General features: G+C 31.2%; 3 protein-coding genes and 1 pseudogene across 3 annotated transcripts; 1 reads left to right on the plus strand and 3 right to left on the minus strand.

The window, feature by feature from the left end:
• Window positions 1–8,902: 8,902 nt before the first annotated feature.
• On the minus strand, window positions 8,903–9,578 carry LOC120137642 (annotated as a pseudogene).
• Window positions 9,579–9,988: 410 nt separating this feature from the next.
• Window positions 9,989–11,972, minus strand: LOC120137663 (peptide deformylase 1A, chloroplastic-like). Its single transcript, XM_039153362.1, has 4 exons — window positions 11,519–11,972; window positions 11,170–11,259; window positions 10,982–11,049; window positions 9,989–10,397 (listed from the first exon to the last, which is right to left on the minus strand). The coding sequence occupies exons 1-4, from the start codon at window positions 11,912–11,914 to the stop codon at window positions 10,157–10,159; spliced, it is 795 nt and encodes a 264-aa protein (XP_039009293.1). The 5' UTR covers window positions 11,915–11,972; the 3' UTR covers window positions 9,989–10,156.
• Window positions 11,973–14,401: 2,429 nt separating this feature from the next.
• On the plus strand, window positions 14,402–15,156 carry LOC120137949 (EG45-like domain containing protein). The gene is made up of 3 exons (XM_039153584.1): window positions 14,402–14,524; window positions 14,600–14,879; window positions 15,002–15,156. Exons 1-3 carry the CDS (start codon window positions 14,416–14,418, stop codon window positions 15,006–15,008), a joined length of 396 nt encoding a protein of 131 aa, XP_039009515.1. The 5' UTR covers window positions 14,402–14,415; the 3' UTR covers window positions 15,009–15,156.
• Window positions 15,157–15,257: 101 nt separating this feature from the next.
• LOC120137947 (signal peptidase complex catalytic subunit SEC11A-like) lies at window positions 15,258–19,269 on the minus strand. The gene is made up of 8 exons (XM_039153582.1): window positions 19,129–19,269; window positions 18,726–18,838; window positions 17,922–17,993; window positions 17,759–17,794; window positions 16,692–16,737; window positions 16,507–16,594; window positions 15,918–15,975; window positions 15,258–15,518 (listed from the first exon to the last, which is right to left on the minus strand). The coding sequence occupies exons 1-8, from the start codon at window positions 19,205–19,207 to the stop codon at window positions 15,468–15,470; spliced, it is 543 nt and encodes a 180-aa protein (XP_039009513.1). The 5' UTR covers window positions 19,208–19,269; the 3' UTR covers window positions 15,258–15,467.
• Window positions 19,270–24,296: the final 5,027 nt, after the last annotated feature.

Below are 24,296 nucleotides of genomic sequence, written 5' to 3' on the forward strand. Positions count from 1 at the left end.
CATTTTTTTTGTTACGAGAAATAAAATTATTAAAGGAAATTGTCTTAAATAAACAACAACAATAAAACCCTATTCTCATATGCAATGAGGTAAGGGGGAGGTAGGGTAGTAGGCTGCCCCAAATGTCAGGTTGAGAGTAGCTTCTATAGAAGACCTTCGTCAGTCAGAAAATTATAAATAAAGATAAAATGCAATGCATGTATAAATAAATAAATAAATATAGTTGAATAGTATTCATATGCAGTCTTCATATGCGCGTATGTAATGGTAATTAATCCATGCATAGACAGAAACGTAAAACCCGACTAAAATTAAAAGTGGAAATATGAAGAGAATGATACATAGAAGTCAACGATAGCAAGTTACGAGAATGAATAAAGTCAAATGAGTTAAAACCTAAACTAAAAAAAACACTGTTCGCGACCTTAGTTCTAAGCTTTCATAAATTTCAATGACATAAACATAAAAAAATAATAGTCTTGGGAATTACTACAAATGTATTAAAAGAAGATAGAGATGATACACCATTTGGATGTGACCCGCACTACTTGGATATCCTGGTTTAAGTCTACATACTTTCCTATCAGAGGTCATGTCCTCGGTAAGGGTTAAATCATTCAAATCAGATCTCAAGCAGTCTTCCCACTTCCGCCTTGGTCGTCATCTCCTTCTGACACTGTCGACTGTAATCGACTCTACCCTCCTGATCACATCCGACGATTGTCGCCTAAGGACATAATTGTCTTAAATAAAAAAATCATTTTTATTTGAATCGATTTTTTTCATTTTGAGAGTACATTTTATGTTATTTTGATAAATGTTGATACCATGTTGGTAACCAACTAACCATTAATATATTGTCTTGTAACTTTGCTATATTTAGTTATTTTTTTAAATAAATTGATGGGTAAAGTATAAAAATAGTTTTTCGATTATAGATATTATTTTGAGTCTATTGATTATTAAAAGTTACAAAATGATCCATCGATTATAAGGAGTTGCTTTATTGAGCCTCTCAACTATTAAAAGTTACAAAATGATCACTCGAATATTCATTATATTTCAACTCGTCCTTTTTCATTAAAAAATTAACGATCATCTGAGTTCGACTTTAACATGTTGACTGAGATATGATAGTCGTTTGATATTACGAGGTCAGATTTTATCAAATCTCAGTCAGATGGTTGACTTACAGCTCGGACTGTCGTCAAATTTTAACGAAAAATGACGAGTTTAGAACATAATGAATAGCTAGATGATCATTTTACAACTTTTAATAGTCAAGAGACTCAACAAAGTGATTCATATAATGAAATCATAGGAAATTATTTTATAACTTTTAATAGTTAGGAGACTTAAAAAAACAATATCATATAGTCAATATACCATTTATATATTTTTACTCTAAATTGATATTTTAGTATTGTTTTAATCTAGTAATTTTTGTTATCCTTCCCTACTAACAATTATATATATATATATATATATATATATATATATATATATTTTAAATCCAACTTTAATTTTACTTAGAGGGGAGAGGAAGAAAGACTTTAGAATATTATGAAAGGAAAGACATGCTTTTAATAAGTCTTGAACCATGATTTAATTAAATAAGAGGGGATAATATAGATGATTTGATCAGTCGATTAAATGTGTTTATTTAATTTTAATAATATTTTTATTGTTATCACTTGCTACTATTCCAATAATAGGTTCTACCTCACAAAGTATAATAAAAAAATTATACAATAATGAATAAAAAATATTTTTTTGAAAGAATAAATTAATTTTATTCAAAATAGAAAAGATCCTAAATTACAATAAAGATTTATAATCACAATCGTTAATTAAGCAGAAAATTTCTTATAATAAATGAAACAAAATCAACAACTTAATATCGCATAAGGACCATACAAAGAAATATTAAATCTAATTAATAAATTCGAACAAAGATAGATACAAACATATCTGATCGCGTTCGTAAACGAACCACAAAAGGGAATTAGCTTTAAAAGACCACCGACAAACAAAAAATCGGACTCAAGCGATGGGAAAAACTATCCACGAATGCAAATCGATATTCAAATTCAATCTGAGAGTCCAAAGCATAAAAGATCAACAAGATATCAGAATAAGCGTCATCTTGATCAGTCGTGACGCGATGTCAAATCAACTCTTATAAAAAGATAAACGAAAAACCGACAAAAAATTGAAAATGCCAAAAAAATATATAAAAAAACGTGCCATAAAGGCAGATGAAAACTTACAACACAGACAAATCTTATTGAAAAAAAAACAAAATAAATAAAAATATAATATAGAAAAGAAAAGGACAATAAAAAATACCGACATTCAACAATTAATTTATTCTAATTATTCGTCATTTATGGCAATAATTATTTAATGTACTATATCGTTGAAAGTGAAACAATGACAAGTTTTTTAATTGTGTTATGGAATTATTTTTTCATGATGGTACATCAAATAATACATAAAATAATTATTTAATGTATATTATCGTTGAAAGTTGAAACAATGACAAGTTTTTTAAATTGTGTTTAATTATTTTTCATATGGTACATCAAATAATTACATAAAATACTTCTAGGTAAATAGTAATTGAAATATATTTTTTATTAATATGGAATAAGTATAATTAAGGTAATATCGTTCTAGGATATTCTCAACCATTTGACATGAAAGTTCATATCTTGAAATCCTGGTGCTCGAACACGATATCTCAAAGATAACTATAATTCTTTTATTACCGAAGTCGCTTGGTTAGTGTCATTCGTTCAATTAAATTAGCGGAAGGAGAATTTTGTTTTTAATAAATTATTTTAAAATTTAAAACATGAACTCTAAGGTATATTGATATGGAACTAAATTGCCCAATTTTATTCTAAATTTAACAGAAATAGTGAAAGAAAGTCATGTCATGATATCGCTAATACATTGTAGTTAATACATTTCATTATTTTCTATATAATCATATTGAGGTTTGGCCACCAAATTTCATATCCCAATAGTTAATACAGTAGTATATCCTAAAATACAGTGTATTGCATTAGTATGTACATGGGTTTCATAGACAGTAGAGTACTGATTTTTTTATTAAGTTGAAAAGTATATTTTTAAGATAAATATCGAGATTTAATCCAATAAATTAGAAATATTAATCACTCAATCAATTAATAGATTTAAAAAGTGAGCTACTTCGTATACATAGGGGTGGGAATAGGCCAGGCTCGGACCTTTTTAAAAGCCTATTAAATTAAATAGTAGGCTAGGCATATTAAAAGCCTTATAAGCCTGATAGGCCGGCTATTTAAAGTGACCTTTGTAAAATACGCTAAGTTAGTGACTTAATAGAGATTTACTCTAAAATTAGGATAAATGAAATATAAATGTTTATTGTGAAACTGCTTTTAAACAGGCTAGGCCAAGTCCAAATAAAGCCTTGACAGGTATGCCAAGCTCAGCCTACAAATATCATCGTAGGCCAGGCTCAGGCCTATTAAACCGGCTTATTCCCACCCTTAGTAATACATAATAAAACATGCTAAACTTTAACATCTAATCGTCACATAACGCAAAACGCATATCAAATAACTTTAATTGAACCTACAATTTCATTTTATAGATTCATAAACTATTGATCATATCACACTGAATAATACTTCTCTAATAGTATAGAAGGGTTATAATGGGTAATATTTGCTTAGAACTTTTTAATCTATTAATATCGCACATGTCATGTATACATGGACGGAATTATGCTTTGTCCGGGCCACTTGCCACCTATTTTTTTCATTAAAAAATATATAGAGATAACACCTATTTAAGCCTTCAAATTGTAGTTTATTTTGATTCTCCCTGTTTTTGTTATTATACTTTACCCCTATTTTCTATTATTAATTATATTTTACTCCCACTGGATTGGTACTTAGTTCCGTTCCTTGTATACATATGTAACCGATCGAAAAAAAACATTAACCTTTATTACCGTTAAGCCTTCAAATTGTAGTTTATTTGATTCTCCCGTTTTTATGTTAATTATACTTTACCCCTATTTTATTATTAATTTTTACTCCCACTGGATTGGTATCTTAGTTCCGTCCTTGTATACATATGTAACCGATCGAAAAAAACATTAACCATTACCGATACCATTAAATAAATTGCATTAATAATACTTGAATCTCAATATTTATAATCATCCAACTTTAAATCTTCTTAGCACCAAAGGTTGAGCATGATAAGGCCATGGAAAATGCAAGTGTAAGTTGGAAAAGGTGAGCTATGAACTGGCTGGAACCAGCATGCACATGGCCCCTACAATATTTATTGTGGCATATTCATCACCATCCCTGCAAGGTCAATCAGTTCCCACCTCCATTCTTGACCCGTTTGCCAATATATTAAATTTGGGTGACCTAATCCATGAAGACTAAAAGCCACATTGCTTGCAACTTTTGGGTTTTAAGCTGAACTTTTCACACCCATTACCCAACCTTTATTTCTACTTCTCTTCAGAATTTTGAAGATGGAGGTTGCTGCTGCAGTTGTTGACGATTGACTATTTATTAAGGTGCATGTGTATACATATATTCAAGGGTGAAGTGAAAAAAAAATAATTTAAAGGAGATCGAAATTAGATTATAGAACTTTTTGAGAGTAAAATAAATATTATTATATTATTTTAATCATAAAACATCTAAACTACACGAATCTTACGTTGAACCCTTTGATTTTGTGTTCTTCGAACTTTATCATTTGTCATTGGATGAAGTTCGATCGAGTCCCACGGTGGACAATTCATAATTAGAGGTCTCCCACAGAAGTTGCTCTCAATCTGGCGTTGGGGGCATCCTACTATCCTACATCCCCCTTATCTCATTACATATGGGAATAGGGTCAGCTAATTTATTGGATGGAGTTCGAAAGAGATATATTGTTAAATGCACTAAGAGGTATCACTCCACCGTTGAGATCGTTGAAATCATTGAAGGGAGGCTCCGGTCACTGATGAGCTTCTTGCTCTTTTTTATTCTTTTTCTGAAATTGTTTTTTTTTTATTTTTCTGATTTAACATGAGTGATGAAAAAAATTTAAGTTGAGTGATCAAATATAAAAAAATAAACTTTAATGATTAAAATAAGAGTGGGAAGAAAGATGTGTGATGAATTTTATAAATTATCCTTAATATTATTAATGTGATTATAATGCATTATATGTTCATAATCTTTCTTAGTTATTGACAATGCGTACACACATGTAGATGTAATTGTTTGAACCTGAAATTAGGCCTATAAGCAAATCGAACGAACACGAACGAGAGTATATTCATATCCGTTTGTTTAACTTTAACCGAACAAACGAACCAACACGAACAACTAAACGAACGAAATTTCTTGTCCGTGTTCGTTCATTAATAAATTTAGCTTGTTCGTGTTCGTTCGTTAAAATGATAAACAAACACAAATGAACGAACGCAAATGAACATAAACAATGAACATAAAATTAATTGTGTTTTATATTTGAGAATACTTTTTTGCTTTCCAAATAATTTAAGATTTTATTTCTTTAATTGATCTGAGTATTTTATTTGGGTTTAAAAGTAATTGAGTTTAAAATATTAATGGTTTTAGTTTAAATTTTATTGAGTCTTAATATTCAAATGGGTCCGAAGAACATAAAGGAACATAAAACAAATGAACAAATTATCAAACATTCACGATCGTAAATGAACTACGAGCCTTTTGTTCATGTTCGTCATTTAAATAAATGAACATAAAATATTTTTCATGTTCATTCATTTAATAAATAAACAAACTTCATGTCAAATGGTTCACAAACGATTCACTAAACGTTCGATTTGTTTACATACCACCTAAATCTATAAAAAAAATATTTCCTTTAATCCTCAAGGTCACGAGTTATTATTTACATTAAAACATATTTAGACCCACAAAAAAATCCATTGATGAAATATAATCATTACTTTTAATGTTAGTTTTTTTGTATATTTTAGTAATTCGTCGTTAAAAATTTAACGAGTTAATACCTAAACTATCAGTTTTGATCCGTTTTAATACATAAACTTTCAATTTTTTCAAAATCAGTGTTAACTTTGAACAGGGGTATTAAATGAAACAAAAATTAAACTTTATATATGATTTTGAAAAAAAAAAGTTTAAGTACTCAAATGGATTAAATGATAGTTGAGGTACCAAATACATAATTTACCCAATTCTTTTCCCAACGGCTTAGTCTACCAATTTTTATAGCACAAGCACAAAAAGACCCATGTTTGCCCATGTGAATAATGCATTTTGTAGCCAAGAAGTATCACGTCGCCTCAAAAGTTCAAACAAACAATTGAAAATAGAGAAACTTCAAAATTACAATATTGGGGACTAGAAAATAATTCTAGAAATCATTTAAAGAAACACACAATTTTACAATTATTATAAATAAAGTAAGCCGCATATGAATGAACTACGATTAAATGATGTTTTAGTCACTGATTTTTAAAAAAAAAAAATTAAAATGATTATTAAATTTGACCTGTTACAAAATGGTCATGCTATGTTATGATAATTGTTGTAAGATTCTGATAAATTTAATAATCATTTTATACAGTTTGATAAATTTAAGGACTAATTTATAACTTTTAAAATATGGTTACCAAATGATTATTTATATATAATTGAATTACATGTATAACGTTGATGTCAAAAATAGTAATGTGGTGATAAGCTTTGAAGTTTCCGATACATTCCATTTTGATGGATGTATTGATAAAGGTGTTCACATCTAGAATCGACCTTGTGTGCCGTCTATCATGTAACATTAGGGATGTGTGCATGACACTCGAATTCGACGAGTTTCGATCTGATTCGATTAATCGGATTAGATTTTTTTAAAGAAAGTTTGATTTTGGGGTCGAGTTTTTTAAAATGTGATATTTGGGTTTTTAAAATGTGATATCAGTATACCTACGTTGAAATTGAATCTTAATTACACTTGTTGCTATTTGTTTTTAGTGTTCTTATATTTTACTAGATTTATGTTTTGAAATCGATTTTTAAATTTTATTTGAATTTTATATGAAAGTATGAATACCTAGAATTATTATTATAATAATATAAATTGTATTTAAAATAAAAATAAATTTGATAAGTAAACATTTAACAATAATAAAGGTAATAACATATTAAACACATTATCAATTTTCAAATGAATTAAAATTCGAATTTATATTTTTGTCAACCACGGGCCTACCAACTCCTTAGTTTTTCAAAAACAAATAAATGATCAAAATTTATTCAGCTTTAGAAAAAATGAAAAACTAAAGATGGTACGCAGCAAATTCACAATAAAGTAGTGATTTGATGGTACCTGAATTTATTTCGTATTTAATATATTCTTCTAAGGTAAGAAAAGTTTTAATTTTGTATTTAACCGGTGAAATATGATATTATCGTTACGATGTTAATATAATAATTTACGAGTTTTGATGTAATAGTTTATCATAAATAACAGAATTAATTGCATCACATGTCTCTCATCTATGATTTTTATTTTAAATTAGTCCTTAAATGTTTTAATATTTTAATTTCATCATCAAACTATGATTTTCATTCTAAATTAGTCTTTAAACTTGATCATTCCAAATTCATTCTAAACTATGACGCTCATTCTAAATTATTTCTGAAACTTTTGAATATTTCAATTTCATCCCCAAATTCATGCAAAGTGAAATTATTTTCAAGCATAGTTTAACGTAAATTTTACTATTTTTTCAAACATATAATATAATAATACAACTTTGCGTAACAATTTTATTAACAAAGGATGTGATTAGTATACATGTATAGTTTGAGATAAAATTGGAATGTTCAAAAAGTTTGAGGATTAATTTAGAAGAAGATCATAGTTTGAGGATGAAAATGAAATTTAAAAGATTAAAAACTGATTTTGAATGATATTCGTAGTTTAGAGATGAAACTAAAATATATAAAAATTCAAGGGCTAATTTACAATAAGAACATATTTTGAGGAAGTACGACGCAATTAACTCTAACTAATGATGTGATGTAAGGACTTAATTAATTTTAAAATAAAAAATTTGTATTATCATTTAGTAGTTTGGTGCTATTTTTATCTTTATGAATTTTTGAATAGTGATTATTTTATTATTTATTTTTAATAAATGTATATATTTCATTTTAGTAATATAAATTTAAATAATATATTTATTTTTTTTAAAATAAATTAGGATGTAACATTTTTTAAAAATTAATTAAGCTCTAAAATTTTCTTAAAGAATCAATCAATTTCCTCTACTACATCATTATTATCGTTCATCATTTAACGTGATCTATCTTATTAATAACGTAAATTATCATGTCAATACTTTACATCAAGGTTACTTTTCAACATGAAAGAATAATTTTTTCTTAATTTAAAAATCACAATAGATATTAATAAATTTAGAAACCAAATTAATTAAAAAAAACACCAAAAAACAATAGTATTAGTCTATCAAAAAAGAAATAGTACTAATTATTAGAGGCTGGTTTGATGATAATTCACATCAACAAACCCTCTCTCTACCCCTTTCCTAGTAAGCAACTTCAATGAAAATGTCTTGCAAAAAAAACAACTTTAAATTCAGACAGAAAACCAGACATCCAGAAATCTGAAACCTGTTCTTTAGTACTACAGTATTTTCCCATCCGGAAAAAGAAGGAATCTTCAGGTACAACAAAAGAAATCTTTGTTCTTATTCTGTAAGATCAAATCAATACCTTGAGATTAATTTAATTTACATATCCACACAGTTCACAATTTATGAAACATAAGAAAAGAAGATTAACAGAACAAAACTTCAAAACACCCAACAATCATCTATGTTCATATAGATGTACTTCAATTTAAGCTAAATCTCTGAAAACAACCTAAGAAATAGATAAATCGATATACCCAGCACTACCCATCAAGTTCACCGGAATTTCCAGCTCCGGTCACCGGAAAATACACGAGAACGAAATGAATAAATTTAAAAAAGGGCCTATCTTGATCTACGCTTACCAGCCTTTTCCTACCATTTTCTTGGTTTGTTTCCCGAAAGCACTGCAGAAACCGCAAGCTGAAACCTTTGGAGAAGGCGGGTCAATAGCAGGGGACACCTTGCGCGTACGGTAACCGCGTCTTTCGCCGCCGTTAGATCGGCTTCTTTCGATGGTGGTGTCGATGGGCGCAATTGTCGGCTTAATACTTAACGACATCGATTTTTTCTGGGTTGTTATTGTTATCCTTGTCTTGCGCCGGCCCTTGTTCTTCTTGCTTGTTCTCTCCTTCTTCTTCTTGTTGTTGTTCTGGTTTCATTTGGCTCAACTCCGACAGAAACTTGTCGTCCCAAACAATCCCTGAAGACCCTTGCCTCCTAAAAGAAACTGCAGATCTTTGAAGCCCGGACATGGTAGATGGCAGCTCTCACTGGATCTTTTTCTCTCTTTAATGAAACTATAAGCAATGTTTTTTTCCCTTTCAATTTGTTGTAAGGACTCGCTGTATCTATGTGTTGATATATAGAGAGATAAATCTGAAAGATTTGGCAGAGGAAGAAAAAGTCATAATAAGGCAACTCAGTCAACATTTCCATTTTTCTCACAAATATTTCTCTTCTGTCGAATCTTACCGTTGGTGACAAAGGGGACTGTTAAAGGATTAATCATGGAATAAACATAAAATATCTCTTTAAATGATATTTTAAAAAAAATTAAAAGTTTAAATAATAAAATAAATTAAAATTGATAATTTAATACTAATTTACCCAAAAATTGATGTGTTTTAAGATTGCGAGATTAATTTTATAAAAAAAATTAATGGGAAAAGTTTTATAATATTTAAATATAATCGAAATCAAGCAGGCAATGTCTTCAAATTAATCTGCTGTAGTGCATAAACAACACAAGCCAACTGTTTTTATGCCAAGAAATGAATACACTCTGGTTTCCAATCAAAGAACTTCTCGAACACAACTTCCATTGCTATTCGAAAGGTGTCCCCGAAGTCCGAATTACTCCGAAGCCTCGTAAACAGATAATGTCTTGCGCATGGCGTGCTTGTGTAAAAAATGAGCTTAACGGACACCGAGCTTTGGACCCCCCTCGGCAAGAGGAAGGTCTAGATTTTCAACGGTTCTGAATGTTCTTGGAACCATCTTATCTACATAGAGCGTTCCGTCTAAATGATCGCACTCGTGCTGCAAGATTCGTGCCTGCCACCCCGAAGCATCTACTTTGATAGGCTGGCCATCACGACCAAAACCTGTGACCTCAACATCTAGATGTCGCTCCACAACCGCTCTGAATCCATCAACACTGTAAAATGACAGGTGATAGAACATGAAACTTCAATCTGAGGTGATTCAAAGCAGCAACTCTCTTATGTGCATCGTAATTGGTAGTCGTTTAAGTTTGTTCAAAAGATGCAACCGTCCATAAATAATATCATACTACTAGCGACACTATTATGAGATCTAGACAAGGTAGAAAAGGGTATTGTCAAATATCGAATTCCGCCGCATTTTGGCAAATTCCAGGCAAGAATGATCCAAATACGAGTCATACCATAAAGTTTATGATATGACCTTATGAGACAACAATTTAATAACTTGATGATACCCTTCTCCTTTTAAGTCCAATGCATTCAAAGTCATCCTAGCACACTTCAAGAGCTTCCTTACTGATAACGTTATTTCTTTTCTTTTCCGCTCGCTAAGACGATCTAGGAACCGGACATTTTTAAGGGAGTATCCTTAAAGAAATCAATCATTTTACAGAAAAGAACATAACAAACGTCGACGGTCGTTTAGATACTATACGTTAGTATGGGACAAGTCGAAGCAAGCAAATCATTACTAAAAACAAATGTGCACTTTGGGAATTCACTATTACTATCTTACCTCAAACAGCCTTCAAAAAACAGTGCACTCCTATTGCTCTTCTTTTTAAGCTTTGGATTTACTATGACCTGACTCAAAACAACTAATAAATCTTAATAGTAAACTGAAAAAAAAAAACTTGGATCAGTAAGAGTACAGATATCATTTCAAGTTTCATTCTTTCTTGATTCCAATATTAATTAGCATACCAGAAGATCGAAAGGACGTCGATCCTGCATTTTAATCTCTTCCTTGGGCGCATAACTAATATATTCGGCTGTATCCTCTAAAACTATGATCTGCAAACATATAACACAACTTTAGCAGAGTTTAAGCCATAGTATTAAAACGCATTATAATGGCCGATTCGTAAAGTCAACACCACAATATAAAGTCATTGTTTTTTCTAGGGAATGATATCGTAACGTCCACAGCACCGGCATCCGCAATTTAGTACTATTGTTCAGGAGATTCTAAAAAAATGTCATATTTTTTCTAAAAGGATAGTAATAATAATACTAATAAAAATCCAAAAGGAGGAAACTTTGGAAAACTGACTCTCGAGGGGATTCCAATTTGAGGGGCGGCAAGGCCTACACCTGGAGCCATCCTCATAATCCGAACCATATCAGCAATTATCTTCTGTATCCGCTCCGACCCTATTTCATCCGGTTCAACATCCCTGGCCGGCTCATGCAGAACCGGGTCACCCGCTTTCACTATCTCGGGCAAGCTCATTTTCTTGTTATCTCCAAGACCCAGAAACCAACCTGCTTTGCTGACAGCCGAGGAAGAGAGGGGACTTCGGGGAGTGGAGAGTGGGGCCGGGTTGGGAAATGCGGGTCTGGAAAGGAGAATTCGGGTCGAAAGATATAGCGGGGCTAATTTTTCGGAGTTGAAGCTGGACGTGAAGGGTGGTAAGAGACGAATTGAGAATCTATGAAGGAGATCCATGGTCGTCAGTGGCCGTGATGACTTTGCAGTTCAAGAGGAGTTTTCATAAGCCGAAGGGTCTAAGGGCAATGCCCAGATTTTTTTCAATTTAGGCTTCTTATTGTTGAGGTCTACGATTGGGCTAATTATAAATTTACTATTTTAGCCCATCTATTATACCTAGATATCATTTTACGACCTGAAGATCAACTTCCTATCATTTTATCTTTCTCTATTTCATCATTTTCTTCCTTTTACGGAGAGTATTTGAGTTTTATTTTCTTTATTTGGGTGTACAGACTCTGTATTATTCTTGGGACGACGTCTATCTTACGATTACATTTGTCAGGGGAAATATAGAGCATAATTGAACTCTTGAATCCAATTGGGTCTTTTTGGGAGGGAATTGGTTCATTTGGGCTTAAGAAATGTGGAACTTCATAGCAGGCAAATGTAGAGGGACCAGTTGTGCAATTATTCCATCATTGAAAATTGGGGTTGATTTTACCATGGTTTTGCCTATATCAGTCGTATAGCTTGAAGGGAAGAGAGATTTTCCCCCGCCCTTTTCCCCTTCACCTTCTCCCTTGTCCACTTCTTTTCTGTCCTCTAGAATTTTTAAAGGTGATAACTTTACATTTTATTTGTGGAGTTCAAGCTTATGGAAGATAAAGAGAAAAAAATTGTGGGATTCAAAATGATATTAATATCACTTATTTTTGAAGGCATAATCAAAGGAAGAGTTTTATGGCAGTTTAAGATTTAGGACTGATTTAGGAGGAGTTTTGGGCATGTCAAAACGATGTAGTTTTGTCAACATCATCAAAGTGATAGAAAGACTTGTTCACGTCTTAAAATTTAACATCGAGTGATATAATTGAAGTTAAAACCAAAATTTAATGCTATAGTTAGAATAATCGAAAATTCAGTAGCATAAAACGATTTATCATCCAGAATTTGGAGATATCTGATGTAATTATTCGAGAACATAAAACAGCATAAGCTCCTAATGCCTGCCAGAACTTGAGACTTGGTGTTCCTTTGTTTCTGAAATTGCAGCAGCCATGGCGTTTTGTTTCCGAGCTACGAAATGGTACCACAACCGTAAGGATCCCAGCAAGTCTGAACCGTGCTGGAAGAAGGGCCGTTGTTGAAATCAAAGCAGCACAGATGAGATCCTCCACTTTGCACGAGACTTGCACGCATTTTTGCAGCTTGTACCTTGGAATTCAAGTAACACACTTAAATGCGTTTCTGCATGTGTTGTGCCTTTCACCACCTCCATCATTTCAGAGCTAATCATTTACGCTACGTTTTTATTTAAATCATGTTGTATAATTACTACTACAATAAGCAAAATTAAACATTAAGTATTCCATTTTCGTAAGCCAAAGCTGTTCCCTTACGTACAAAGCGACCGTAGCATGTTCTTCAAGCATTACCAATCACTCAATCTTCATCCACTAATAATAAACACATTTCCTTTTTAAATGATCATGTAATACAGTTTCTTCTTCTTTATATTATGATTATTTATACCTACTTATTCGAGATTTTTTAAATTAAAAGAACTAGTTATAAACTTAATATAAAATTTTCAGTTTATACCATTTTTATATTTTGTTGTGTCTCCACCAAATGTCTTTTACGTGTCATCTTGATACTCACATCTCAATGTCTCTAAAGAACTTTTTTTTGTAGGTGGGATCTCAGAAAAGCACATATGGAGAAACAATATTGAATTTTGAATCTCTCATGAAGTTATATCAATATTTACATGATCTATGATAGACTCGTGTGATGAGTTAGAGTTAAATATATTGTTAGTGATTGTATCCACTTAATTTGGTAACCTGCAAGTAACCATAAGACTCTTCGTCTAACACCGACTTAAAGGGTCACCATAAACCTCACGATTTTGATAGAGAGAAATGAGAGAAATATCCCTCTCATTTGTCTCTTTTCAACCTCCTTGTGGAGATAAAATACTTTGACACCGTTCAACAGTTGATCTATCAACGACTACAACTCTTCGTTTAAATAAGAAAGCATAAAAATCATAATCCATTTGTCTCTATTTTTAGACAACTCCTAAAAAAAACTACTATTAATAAAGAAGTTATTTTTGCATGAAAAGTAGATAAGATAAGCAACCGCAAACAAAAACAATTAATAATATTCAAGCAATGTAAAATAAATGCAAATATTGAAAACAAGATTTATAAACTAAAATAATAATAATAATAATAATAATAATAATAATAATAATAGAAAAGGGCGGGAACTAAGTCTAAAATGTTGACTATAGTTACATTCATATTAACGCAAAAGTCTTGATGAATGGATGTAATAAGTAATGTCACGATATAACCAAAGATGCCCACAAAACCAAGCAACTTAATACTTCCAAGTTTGGTGATCTTATGCGTGTTTTTGGTCACCTGAATTCTTCCTTATATATATATATATATATATATATATATATATATATATTGTACAAAGGGCCATTGAGATTTGAGGCAATGGCAGCCCTGTTCTTGGCAATTCTGGTTACTGCAATGATAAGCAAAGAAGCATACTTGGTCCATGGTGATATTGGCACTGCATCATTTTATAACCCTCCATATATACGTTAGTGTCTTTTTTTTTTAAACAATTTGAGGCTTATATGTAAATGATTCACCTGTGTTCTCTCTTGCAATGCAGCAACTAAATGTGATGGTATCTCAGAGGAACAGTTTCCACCCGGGAATCTGTTTGTCGCGGTTAGTGAGGGATTATGGGACAACGGCGCCGCTTGTGGCCGGCGTTACAGGTTGAGATGCCTGAGCGGGCCGAAGAGGCCATGTAAGCAGAGGACCATTGATGTCAAAGTGGTGGATTTCTGCCCTCTCACGCCATGTCCCTCGACGATCATGTTGTCCAGGGATGCTTTTGCAGCTATTGCACATAAACGTGGAAGGAAAATCAATATAGAATATATACAGTAATTCCCTTCTTCCTTTCATCATCTTCTTCATTTCCCTGTTTGAAAATAATTATAGCATATAAATGATTATGGAACTCAAGTTTATGAATTTAACCATAATGATTGATAACATGTTGCAGGGTTTGAGAAGGAAGCCATCATTAATACAACCATATGAAAGGGCTAGTTTCAGCCTGTGTAAGATGCAAAATGCTAGCATGCAAGGATTATATTAGAAATGTGATACAGATGTTAATATCAAGTTTGTAAATTCTTTCATTTGTACATGGGAAAATAGTATTAAATGAAGGGGTAAAAAAACGAGAAGATCGAATTACTTTTCATATGGAATTGTAAAGTTGGAAAAACTCCCATAATTTTAATTATTCAAGTATGGAAACTAAAAATTAAGAAAGCAAAACCAGGGTTGATGAAGCCTGCTTCAATATCTTTCTAACCGTCTTAAATTATCAAAACATTAGCCAGCTATTAAATTCTCGGTATACAAAAGTAAGGAATGACCAATACAAAGGAGATGTTGCAAGAAGTTGGAGATTGAGTCGGATCTCTTTTGGATTTGGCCGCACCTGCAATTTGCTTCGACTGTCACTCTTTGGAAGTTATAACAAGCAACCCCAATGCTCCGATGAGAATATACTGCGATGAAAATGAAAACCATTATGATTTATGATTGATATTCCGTAAGATGATTATTAATGTCCCTACAGGTTTTGTTAGCCTCCTGAAACTCTGGAACCTTTGTAACAGTTCGAAAATCACAAACGGTGGTTATTTAACTAGAGGCCAACCCCCAACCCCAATGTTTGATGTAAATAAGAGTGAAATCAAGGCGCAAATTAGAATAGAGGGAAAATACTTTGTATTTGATGAAACAGTGATGCAAAGATGCAGAAATGAAAAAGGGGAAGTCCCCCAAAAAGGTTGCAGGAAACCATGACATAATAGTAGCCACTAGACTTGACTATGAAAATGCTTAGTAGGACAATAGGAAAAAGGCTTTCTAGTTTAAGTAAATACATGTGCAAAAAAACAAACCTTGATAATTGGCTTTTCGGTCATGATTATAGTCACCCAGCCAACATAAGGCAGGAACCTGCAATGGAAGTATGTAATTAGAACATATTTTCTCACACTTGAAAGTACATCACCCACCTTTTTGCTTGAAACATGTTTAGAGAGATTGTGCAGTTCAAACCCAGATCTCAGGAATGCAAGATATTTTCACTATATCCCAAAAATCTATATAAAGGCACAGGAACACCAAAACCTTTTAAAGACGAACAAGAAAAACAGGAATGCAAGTCTTTCCAGCGTATAAAATATTATTATCATTCTCTATTTGCTAGCTTTCCAAAAAAAAACAAACAAAGGATATATGTCAAACTCCAAAGCCCATTTCCATCAACTTTGAGGGTAGTCTAACACCAAAACACTAAGATTCAGATTTCAAACAAATGTAGTTAACTAAGATATGTCCCAATATGCCGTCTCTCCATAAAATGCATGGATAGATGTGTGTCTGAGTGTTGGATTCTGAAGATACGATATGATTTTGAAGAGGAATGCAATGAATGACCAATAATCTGTTACGCAGAAAAAGAAGGGTCAAAGGCTAAAGGCTTACCCAACAGCTCTGCCCATGATATGATGCCGTTGAAGATAGAGCTGACCTTGAGCATACAAGGGCCTGTCATCCCCATAATTGTTGTCTCCTGAAAATTCACAGATAAAGGAAGAACATTTAAATATCAAACAATTCACTTCTGGGAATTGCAAACATAGTTAATATTTATCAGAATCAGCTGTTACCTTTGGTGAGGACATCAACTTCTCCAGTATCTTGCCTTTCATGGACCTACAACAATATCAAATATGAAATCCGAAGATACCAAGAATATGTTATCTGTTAAGATGCCAAAAATAGTTTTCTTCTTTCTTATACAGTTTCAACTTTTAAACTAAAGATAGTGTCGAAGCTTTTCCAGGCATAAAATAGTTTCAAGAAACTTGGGTCCCAAGAAATAACTAGATCGTGAAAATCAAGAATGGCCACTGCACTGGCCAGCTAGCTTCGGTTCAAACTCTAAAAGGAAAGCATTCAACCCAAATATTTTGAAAACTAATTGTGCCAAGTTATAGCAGAAAGAAAAATCTGAAACCATCACAATTTGAAAAAAAAATAGTTCTCCAAAATAGAAATTCATTTAGAAGTGACAATACACTTGCATAAATAATCCCAAAGAAATAAACAATGCAACTCTAATATACAAAACACACAAACTACAGTTCAACAAACACGGCGAGTTCAGATTTAAAGCAGTAAGTATCACATTTGCTGCAATCTTTCACTTGCATGAAGAATATGTGAGCTCAAACAATTATTGTTTCTAAACTGGTCCTCTTGACAATTTGGATGCTAATTAACAGCTGCATCTAGAAAGGGTATAGAAGTTTCATTGCTAATGCTTCTTAGCTGTCAATGTCTCTTCAAGTTTATCTACAAAAATTAGCCTCTTACATAATTATCCTTAGGCCATATTAGTGGCAACAAAAATCAGTATTTAAGTATTTATGACTAATAAAATGATCAATCATGTACAATTGCTCAGAGAAAATACATGTTCCCTAAACAATGACTCTTAAATGGAAACATTTGTTGCTACCACATTAGCAAATGAAGTCAACTGATTCATTGCTCCTATTCTATAGCAAGTTAAAATTTTTGTTGCTCATATTTATGAATATCCAGATGGAGATGCCAATAGTAATGCTCCAAAATCATTTGAATATCACTTCCTTTTAACAGTCATAATATGATAATACATATAGCTCAATCCAAGACCAATAAGAATAATAAGTACATATTAAAATGTTACCTTAATGACACGATGGACAATTGGGATTTCACGACCCTGATAAATTCATAGTTGGAGAAATGAATTAGCAAAAGAAAAGACCGTTGAAGGCCAAAACAGCAGTAGCAACCATGAAAAAAATACAGAAAGAAATAAAAAAGAAGAAAAATACAAAGGTACTTACATCAATGTTAAAAACAACAATCTCCCCTGCTCGGATAGGGTCTTTACTCATGTGTAAGAACAAAATATCCCCCTACACATGAAATAGTCATAATCAATTCAGAAAAGGCTACCCACATGGAGATCCAAATGAACAGTATTGATCATACATATCAAGTAGGTCCATTGAAATGATTGTATGACAAAATTACTTTCATTTTGATTTTACTACATATCCAAAATACATCACTCACAAAATCAAATGATAAGATTTTTTTTTGATAGAAAATCAAATGATAAGATTATTGGCAGTTTGCTGACAATAACTAGCACAGTGCAGTTGCCACCAACCAAGTATTTGGTTAGCCCTAATTTAATGTCAGATAAAGCAGGGACTGGAACAACATTGTCCTGACTCATTATTTTGACAACATAAGAAGAGAGGAACAATTTTATATCAACTTCAAGGAAACGAAAAGCTCTTAGTAAAAGGAAGTGAAGCATGTTATAAGTCAAAGATCTAAGTTACAAATACAGCTCAGAACATATTTGCGGGAAAGAGAAAAAGGTACACACTATATGGTGGTAGATGGCAGATTCAGCCATCTCCCTCTCCTTTATTTGTAAATCTAGAATTTCAAAGCCATTAAAATATTCAATTCCAATGTCTTATGTTTCTTCCTGAAACGACTAAGCTACCAAAACTCTTCATTTCCCCTAAATTACCCGAGTCCAACTATATGCATGATCCACCAAATATATGAAAAATAACTAAGAGCGATAGCCGCTAAAATAATTGAAGCATTCTCTTGTTAAGTTGACTTACCCTCTTGAAGCCAGGTTCCATACTTCCCGAGAGAACAACGACAACAGGAGATTCACTGCCAGTGATACACATCAATCCCTTCCATATTATGAGGGCCGATGTAACAATCATACCTGAAACAGTACATCTTTATATACGATCAAAATTTCACAGGACCAGTAACTGATAACGACTGCAGAACTTTGGGGGGGGGGGAACTGGATTACTAAGTAATTAACCACTAAACAAGCCCACACAGTCAGGATCTAGCTGAAACCAAAAGGTAAGACCATGTTCTCAATTCTTAAAATTGCAGCACAATTTGACTTGGGTTTCTCAAAAGATTTAAAATTTACCGCATTTTGGAGTGAAAAAAAGGGGTGAGAATGGATGAGTTAGGCTGAAAAATCAAGGGGAAATTTACCAAGGCTGACGGCCTGGGTGAGTAGCTGGCGGGTCTGGATTGATTTGACCGAGTCTACGGTGTCTCCGATCCAACCCATTTTTCCCTCTCCGATCTGTTTCGGTTTCTTTGTTTTTTGGTCTTCGTCCTTTGCACCTGCTGTATTTACACCAATTACAAGACTCGGAGCAGCTGTTCTTATATACTATATTCTTTTTTGGGTAAAATTCTGATAATTTACCAAATTCCTATTACATGATATTATATATATATATATTTAAGTTTTTTGCTTATTCTAATTATTTTAAATATATTTATAATTGGTATTTTTCATACTGATATTTTAATTTATTTTTTGTAAGTTACAGTTGGTAAATAAATCCAATTGAAAAGTGAAAAACAATTAAGACTGACTGATATTTTTTCTTTATTACTCTTTGAAGTTTTTTCATTTAATATTTTATCGGTTTTAATTAATTTCATTATTACATGCCGTTTATCACAAATTCTATATCCTTAAAATTGTTGATCAATATTTCGGTTATAAGGTACGAAAGTGATAATTATAATTTTTTAGAAAGTCGATAATTTTATTAAAAATAAAAATATCTGAAATTAAAATTAAAATTTATAATTACAAATGTAAACTTAAAATATAATTATGATATTTTATAACACTCATAGTCTATATATGTCTTGTAATACAAGTCATATATGTCAAATCAATTCAACTAACATTTCTTGAACTTAAATACTTTAAAATTTTGTTTCATTTAATAATTTTCTTTTTGACTTTAATTTTTTTTCTTAATCACATAACTTTATAAAATATTATTTGATCATTGAAAACTAATTTAATTTTAATCAGTAATTAGACAATTTATTATTGTTTCAAATATGAATACTACTGTCTAATACTACATGATTTTAAATTATTTAAAATACAACATTTATAATATTTACTTATAAATACGATTAATACTAAAATTGGATGAAATTAGAGAAAATAACCCTAATTACTATTACAAACCCTTTTTAAAATAAATTTGATAAACAACTCAACAAATATAATGTACATGCCATTAAAGGTGTGTTTAGTTGGGAGAATGTGAGATTCTCATGGGAATGAAATCCACATTCCCCCGGTTGGTTGGCCGAGAATGTCATTCCCAGTAATCTTATATTACCAATAGTGGATTTTTGGGGGTATATTACCAGGAATGTCATTACCTCTCTTTCCTTAGGTATTGTTGAATTACTGGCGTTTTGGACTAAAATGCCCTTAAAAAAATTATTTCAAAAATATCTTTATTCTGTCATTGAATAATAAAAATTCTACGAAGGTTAAATTACAAATTTATCCTTAAACTTACAAAAAATCTATAATTAAAATTTTATATGAAGTTCAGGGGTTAAAATAAAATTTTACCCTTTCATTAAACCTTTTTATATTTTCAATTTTGTAAAAAAAAAATTATATATATTTTATGAATTTAATTTTTTTAAAGAAAATATATAAACATTTTTCAACTTGTTAAAAAAATAAATATATAATAAGGACAATTTGGTCAAATATACATTCAAATAATCTTTTATTATTTTAACCAAACACGGTAATCTTACATTCCTGCTAAACCAACCAAACACAAAATACAACATTCCCAGTAATCATATTCCCTGGTAATCTTTTATTCCCACTGGTAATCTTACATTCCGTGAACCAAACGCACTCTAATAGGTTAAAGTTAGGATGTCTTATTGATACTATTGGTAGGTTTGATTTTGTATAAGGTGCTGGCAAGCTCCTCACTTCACGACATCTACTTTATTCGAACCTACGCATGAAAATCATTACGTGCTAAGTAAAACTTAGTGAGGCAGAAATATAACTTAAGTTATGTAAAATCATAAATTTCATAAAATATAAGAAACAAGCTATAATTTAAATAAAAACATTACACTTCAAACCGGGCTAGTCAAGTCGTTTTCCTTCTGAAAACCTGAAAAATCATCATCTCATGATTTTATCAAAAATCATGTAAGTCAACATAGAATATCATAAATAACTTTTGTTCTTTTCATTCGAACATATTTCAAAACTTTCTTTTCAATTCTATGTTTCTTTCATTCATATATTGTCATAACTTTTACGTTTATTGTTATAACTCAACGTATATGTAAGAGAATATAATGTACGTGAGTTTATGGTGCGCACTGGGCACAACACGGTGTCGAATCATAACTGAATTTGAGATATGATACACTTTAGTGCAATCATAACTTGAATGAGCACCAACGGTGCTAAACATTAATACACGAATGTACCAAAGTTGAGCTGATAAGTACTCACTTAATGACATGTCAAATGTACCTACGACTCTCAATACAACATAGAATGAACTTATATTTATCATCATAGAATAATTTATTTATTTGTATTTAATAACTATAAAATATCTTATATTTGTAATTATCTGATAACTATAAATATCTAATAAATATGCTAGTATCGAACTAACATAATCTAAACTTAAATATAAAATTCTATACAAATAAATTTGATACTTAAATCGATATAAAACTAAATCGTACTTCCATAGTAACTTTCAAATTTCTCAAAATATTTTCCTTAAATTCCATATATATATATATATATATATATTTCCATTATGAACCCTTCAACTTTTGCTAATTGCACAATCAACCCACTAATTATGAATTCTTTCTAAAATTCACCTTAACTTCCCATTAAATTCATAATATCATTTCACTATTATGGTCATGTCACATTAATCACATAAACTTTCCAGTACCTTAATAAAATATTTAAACCAACATTTGAATATTTAAAAACTTGCAATTTCATCCTTAACTTTATGAAACTTTTCAATTTCAACCACTCAACTTGATAAACTAGGAATTCGATCCCAACTCAACATTTAAACTCAAAAATCAGCACATAAATAAAATTTTCAGCAATGTATTATTTTACCCAAATGGTACTTTCACATTTAAAAACTTGAAATCAAGTCCCTATATTTCTTTGATTTTTCGAATTCCACCCCTAACTTTTCCCTAACTTGAAATTTGGTTCCAATCAACTTTGTAATTTTTCTTAAAATTTTAAATTATCTTGTATTTTCGATTAATAATTTAGTTTTAACCCTTAAAATTTTATCGTATATCGATGATATGGAACAATATGTCAAGAATTGTCATACAGAGATAAATGTAGGGAAGCTTATGAAATTCCTCCATCCAAGCTCTCGCCTTCTTTAAGGCAATCATTCAAGTCGATATCACTTTTATGTATAGAAAATCTACGTAAATATTGTTAATCACAATTGTACGAAACCGAGAGATTTCAATAATAAAAGAATTATTGTTATTTTTTGAGGTCTTAGATTAGAACATCAAATAATATGAAATGTGAGCGTTCGATATAAAATGATTTAGAGTTATTATTTAATATATTGTATCAAATTATCATATAACGATTGAAAAGGACGTTGAACGCCAACCTACTTTATGTATGGGTACGTATTATTTTTTAGGGTAAATTATATAAATTATCACCAAAGTTTTAATAAGTTCTTTTTTCACTTATGTTTTAGAAGTAACAATTTGGTCATCGATGTTATTTATTTGTAACAAATCAGTCATTCAATCGTTAACAGTCGTTACTAGTATAACAAAATGCTGATGTGATGCATTAATTCGACTAATCTAACATCATTTAATCACGTGAGAGAGTAATTTTGATCGACGTTTGATTGTGAGAGGACCCCGATCCCTAAGAAGAACTTAATTTACCTATTTCAAAACTAAATACTCTTTTGCAACTGTGGGGGAGAATTTCTCGGGAAAAAAAGTTATCGATACAATGATTAAAAGGAAATTATATTTCTCTACTTAAATCTCCACTGAATTGATCACCTTAGCTCTTAGACCATTTCTTTATTGAACGGACAAAGCTTAAACCTGCATGTACAAATGTTCAACAATCTTCAAGCTTTCCTTGTTCGATAAAGGGAGGGTCTAAGAGTTAAGGCTTATGTCAATGGAGATATAATTCGAGAAATATATTTTTTCCATGCACAACCATACAATCAAAATACCCTAAAAACCTAAACGAATCAATTGCATGAGTTAACTATGAGGAATTTTGATGTATAAAGCAAGCCCTTGTTTTAAGCATGGAATTATGATAGATGGTTCACATTAAAGATGGGTTTAAGCTTTGCAGGTAAACTTTGAAACCAAAACACATATCGGGGTAATACCTGATCATAGTGGAGCCATGCACATGACCACTTTCATTCTTTTTTGCCAAATTTAAGCATTCCCATCCCATAATTCTCTCTTCAATCTTTGTTGGGAATTAGCACAGTCCATATCATAAATAACAATACATATAGGCCCCCCATGACCCCCCACACTAATGATATACTTTCACTGTGATTGTGATTGTTGGGAAAAGAAGGTTGAGGTATTATTGTGACATCAGGTGATCGCTATTTTCTTTTGCCTCTTATCTAATAGGCAATATGAAAGATAAGGATACCAAACCCATTAACATATAATTTAATCTTCATGACAAGCTTCATCTTTGTACCAAACCTAAGGATTTCTTGTCAATACGCACACATTGTTGACGCAACTACTCAAACATGAAATCTCTATAAAGAATAACAATACTCCCTTCGACCACTGAGATCGTTTAATGGGTTCTCTTCGATATTATACTTGAATTAAGGGTAAATTATGCATGTAGTACTTAAACTATCAATTTTACTTTTTTTCTTTCTTTTCTAGAGAGGTCAATTTATCTAATTTCAAAATCAAGAGAGATCAAGATGTCATTTATAGTAATATAATACTTTTTTCAATGTTTAAAGAAACTTTTGCATGAAATAAAGTTATCCTTGAAAATGAAATACTAATAGATGCTAATAGGAAAATATATATGTTTTAAAGGATATAATTGTAAATTCACGTATCTTATTTTATTTGCTTGCTCTTTTAATTTTAACACGCTTTTCTCTATGATGGCAGTATGACCCGAACCCGACGGGGAAACCCGAAACTCGGTCAAGTTCGGGTCGGGTCGGGTCGGGTTCGGGGCAAGGTATCCCCGTCTTGATTATATATATTTTATATTAATTATATATATAATATTTTATATTTTT

Source organism: Hibiscus syriacus, unplaced genomic scaffold (assembly GCF_006381635.1).
Source record: "Hibiscus syriacus cultivar Baekdansim isolate YM2019G1 unplaced genomic scaffold, ASM638163v2 tig00110676_pilon, whole genome shotgun sequence".
In the NCBI taxonomy this organism is placed as follows: domain Eukaryota; kingdom Viridiplantae; phylum Streptophyta; class Magnoliopsida; order Malvales; family Malvaceae; genus Hibiscus; species Hibiscus syriacus.

Bases quoted from the DNA above. Each gene is read 5' to 3' on its own strand.
- LOC120137663 (XM_039153362.1), bottom strand. From the start codon at position 11,914: ATGGATCTCCTTCATAGATTCTCAATTCGTCTCTTACCACCCTTCACG. The intron at 11,260-11,518 runs GTCAGTTTTCCA...ATATGTTTGCAG, and splicing joins AAATTGGAATCCCCTCGAGA to ATCATAGTTTTAGAGGATAC. The intron at 11,050-11,169 runs GTATGCTAATTA...GTTTTGAGTCAG, and splicing joins GACGTCCTTTCGATCTTCTG to GTCATAGTAAATCCAAAGCT.
- LOC120137949 (XM_039153584.1), top strand. From the start codon at position 14,416: ATGGCAGCCCTGTTCTTGGCAATTCTGGTTACTGCAATGATAAGCAAA. The intron at 14,525-14,599 runs GTTAGTGTCTTT...CTTGCAATGCAG, and splicing joins TTATAACCCTCCATATATAC to CAACTAAATGTGATGGTATC.
- LOC120137947 (XM_039153582.1), bottom strand. From the start codon at position 19,207: ATGGGTTGGATCGGAGACACCGTAGACTCGGTCAAATCAATCCAGACC. The intron at 17,795-17,921 runs GTAAGTACCTTT...TGAATTTATCAG, and splicing joins TTGTTGTTTTTAACATTGAT to GGTCGTGAAATCCCAATTGT. The intron at 15,976-16,506 runs GTAAGCCTTTAG...CTTCCATTGCAG, and splicing joins ATCATGGGCAGAGCTGTTGG to GTTCCTGCCTTATGTTGGCT.